General features: G+C 38.7%; 1 protein-coding gene across 1 annotated transcript; it reads left to right on the top strand.

The window, feature by feature from the left end:
- Positions 1 to 846: 846 nt before the first annotated feature.
- On the top strand, positions 847 to 2,689 carry LOC109209499 (U-box domain-containing protein 8). Its single transcript, XM_019372776.1, has one exon. It carries the CDS (start codon positions 959 to 961, stop codon positions 2,075 to 2,077), a length of 1,119 nt encoding a protein of 372 aa, XP_019228321.1. The 5' UTR covers positions 847 to 958; the 3' UTR covers positions 2,078 to 2,689.
- Positions 2,690 to 4,214: the final 1,525 nt, after the last annotated feature.

Here is a 4,214-nt window from a genome sequence, read left to right as displayed (position 1 = left end):
TTTGAACAAATTGTCTTATACATCAATTATTTCTGACTGCAGGTGGTTAATGCACCAGCTGAGGCACCCGAAAATCATCCATAGCTTCAGGGATGGAAACAAGGTAGCTCATAAAATGGCAAAGAATGGGCTCAAGCATGGAAGGAAGAAACAAGTTTTTGTTAATCCATTGCCCTTAGTATTAAATAATTTAGCAATGGATAAGTATGGTTGTCTGTATTTGACTAAGAAACTAAACTCTACTACTTGTCTTAGTTTAGCAGAAATGGGGAATGTGAATGTCCTCGAGGCTCTTTGTAATGCAGCAGATAATGCTACTGGAACTATGTAACCTGCTTTTAAATTAAATAAAATCTTTTATTCTAAAAAAAAAAAACATTAGTAACACATTACGGTCTAATTTGCTTTTATGTAAAACAATCTTCTGTTCTTTTGGTTAAGTTCCCTCTCCTAGTTATGTATCTTTTTATACAATCAATCATTCAACAAAATTGGAAAAAAAATCATTTAAGATATTAATGGATTAGCATATTACTGAAGCCAATTTATGTAAAAAAAAAAAAAGTTTTTATTTTATTTTATAAAGTAACCGAACAGTTTTGACCAAAACTCAATGCAAATTTTGAAACAAACAACCATTATTAGTTAGAAAAGCAAAAAGGAGCAAAAAATGAAAGAAAATTCATTTCCAAAAAGGGGGGAAAAGTCATTTTACATACAGATGCACAGTGTCACAAGCTGAGATCCTCCACCTCATATTTGCACCTCACAAGTGTAACCCCTTTCCTTAGACCTAAACCTCATAACCCCCCCCCCCTACCCCCCCCGGCCCCAAACACACACACACCTTCTATATCTATAGATAGATACACATATATAGAAAGAGAAAGAGAGAATCTAGAGAGATAAAACAGAAACCCCAGTCCCCAGAGAGAAAAAAACAAAACAAAAATAGGAAATGGCAACTTCAACCCAGTTTCCCGACGACTTTCGGTGCCCGATTTCGCTCGAGATTATGTCCGACCCGGTTATACTATCTTCGGGTCACACCTTCGACCGTTCCTCAATCCAACGTTGGCTTGACTCCGGTCACCGTACTTGCCCGATCACCAAACTCCCCATTTCCGACCCGGTTTTTCTTATCCCTAATCACGCCCTCCGCAGTCTCATTTCCAATTATACCCTCGTCTCTTTCCCGAATCCACTATCTTACCCTGACCCACAATCCCTTATTCAAACCCTCATAGCTTCCTCTTCTTCCCCTTTAGATTCTAAGCTCAACACGCTCGACCAACTCAGTAAGCTCTCCAAGCGTGACTCTGCGATTCGTCGAAAACTCACTGAGTCAGGCGCCGTTTCTGCTGTTCTTAACTGTGTCAACTCGGATGATGACTCGGCCGGTGGGTTACAAGAAAAGGCGCTTCATTTACTGTTGAATTTGAGCTTGGATGATGATAACAAAGTGGGGTTGGTGGCTGAAGGGGTGGTGGGGAGAGTGGTGGCAGCGTTACGGAGCGGCGCCGGCGATTCCAGGGCCGTGGCCGCCACGGTTCTGACGAGTTTAGCGGTGGTGGAAGTGAATAAAGCGACAATTGGGGCGTACCCAGATGCGATTCTTGGATTAATTTCACTTCTTTGGGGTGGAAATGTTAGAGAGAGAAAAGAAGCTGCTACGGCTCTGTATACGTTATGTTCATTTCCAGATAATCGGGCTCGGGCTGTGGAGAATCGGGCCGTGCCGATACTTATTCAGAATGCTAATTCAGGCCTAGAAAGAGCCGTTGAGGTACTGGGGTTATTAGCAAAATGTAAAGAAGGCCGTCAAGAAATGATGAAATTTGGTGGGTTAATTGATGTATTGATTAAATTCTTGAAAAATGGATCTTCAAGAGCTGTGCAGTATGCTCTGTTGACTGTAAATTTGTTGTGTAGTTACAGTGAAAGGATGTGTGTGGTGGCTGTAAGAGAAGGGATGTTTGAGATTTGTGTTGGGTTATTGGAAGATGATAATGAGAAGGTGAGAAGGCATGCTAATAGCTTGGTTAAGGTCTTGCAAGGCAAAAGATTAAGTCTTTGATTAAAAGATGTGAATTTTGAAAGTGTTGATTTTGATGAATTATGGGAGGGTAAAGGTGAGTTTTGGAATGTCTCATAATCAATTTTTGTTTTGTTGAATAGTGTTTCTTTGTACAAAAAGATTAGAATTTTAGGGCAAAAAAATGTGTATTTCTCTCTTTTTCTTTTGGATTTATATTTTCAAAATAAAGATGGGGAAAAAAAATCAATCGCTCTCTCATTGTCTTGCTCTCTGTCTCTCATATTTTCTTCACTTCTATATTAATATAGAATTAAGAATCCATTCTTCCGGCTAAAGATTTACTATGCTGCAGTCAGTATCCTCGGTAGTAAGAATGATCAATGAGAGTCTATATAGCTGCTCATAACAGTATACTCTAATACAATAGTGTCCTAATAATACAATAGTGTATAATGGAGTGTGTCCTAGATATTATGTACTGTTGGTGAAGACTAATTAAGCATAATTTTGTATGGGTGGTGAATAAAGGAAAGATTCGCTCTGGCTAATTTTATCTGCAACATTATGTGCACATTGGTACACTTGCTAAAGATTCACTGTAATTTTTTGAGCATGGAGGGAGGCACAATGCACATGACTGATTTGAGGTTCTCTTGTTTTTTTACTCCCTCCTTCCCAATTATATGTTATGTGGTATGTTTGACTCCGCACTTAATTTAAGAAAGAAAAAGAAGATTTTTGAAGTTTTTGATATAAAATAAACCATAAATATTTGTATGGCAGTAAATCAATTTATTAAGGTAAAGTGGGCATTTTAAAGATAAATTCTTTTTAAACAAGAAATATAATTGTATTGGGTGATACCCTTTTTTGCTTGAGCCCGACCGGGTTGGGTCCGGTCCGGGGCAAGTCGGGGCCATCGAACCCGACCTGGATGCAAGGTAGAATGACGGCCACGTCAACAACCGAGGTCGAGTCATTTCGAGACCGTTGCAGAGCTCGATATGAGTCACCACCGGATGGAGAAACACACAAGGTCGGAAGCCGGACTCGTAACGGATAACCAAGCGTCGCCGGATATCTCGCCCAAACGTGATTTTCTCAACCACTTCAGGCCATTAAGGCGTAATTACAGGGATCCACGATGTAATTAATTTACCTACCTTATTTTTACCCTTAATCAGAATGTATAAAAGGGGAGAGGATCCCATAAAGAGGGGATCGGAAACCATTACACTACAGTACCATCTCTCTCAATTCTTGTACGCTATCAAGCACAATTGTTCTAAGCAATATTATATTCTGCGATTATTTACTTTAACAGCAATTGTTGAGTCTTTATCTTTTATTTTCCTCAATCCAAACCTTTTGTATCTTTTAGTTCACGGATCCTTAAAACCCCATATAAATTCAATTGTTATCCGGATTCCAGGGTAACAGTTTGGCGCCACCGTGGGCTAAGGATATTAGTGAGCTCTTTGATACCCTTTCTTGACGCATCACAATACACTGGTTCTTTGCAAAAGAGTCCATCTTACATTCAAATTACCAACTCATAGAATGGCACAATCAATCAACAACGAACTTGAACAGCAGACAGGAAACAATGNTTTCTGGTCAAAAAATCAATAAGGATAAGTCAAAAATCATCACTTCAAAAAATTGCCCTATAAACACCAAAAAAGATCTTTCCAAAGTTTTTAATATAAATTGTAGTACATCGTTTGGCAAATACCTAGGCTTTTCTATAACAAACACAAAACCTAGACCCTCCGACTACCAATTCATCATCGATAAAATGAACTCTAAATTGTCTTCTTGGAAATCCAAATTCCTTAATATGGCTGGAAGAACTACTTTAGCAAATTCTTCTCTTAATAGTATTCCAAACCATGTTATGCAATATAACTTCCTTCCTATTAAGATTCTCAATAGCATTGACAAAATCCAAAGAAGATTTATTTGGGGCTCATCGACCACCTGTAAAAAGATTCATCTTATATCTTGGGATACTGTAACCAAGGACAAAACTAATGGGGGTATTGGAATCCATGCGGCAAAAGAAAAAAATCTAGTGGCACTAGCAAGCCTTACATGGAGAATCCTTCAAAATCCTCTTCTTCCTTGGTCTCAGACCTTAGCATCCCTCTATGGCTCTTCAAAAAACATAAAACAT

Source organism: Nicotiana attenuata, unplaced genomic scaffold (genome assembly GCF_001879085.1).
Source record: "Nicotiana attenuata strain UT unplaced genomic scaffold, NIATTr2, whole genome shotgun sequence".
NCBI lineage: Eukaryota > Viridiplantae > Streptophyta > Magnoliopsida > Solanales > Solanaceae > Nicotiana > Nicotiana attenuata.
This window is presented reverse-complemented; position numbering and strand designations above follow the sequence as displayed.

What these genes read in the sequence shown, in the direction of transcription:
- LOC109209499 (XM_019372776.1), top strand. Translation starts at nt 959, where the DNA reads ATGGCAACTTCAACCCAGTTTCCCGACGACTTTCGGTGCCCGATTTCG.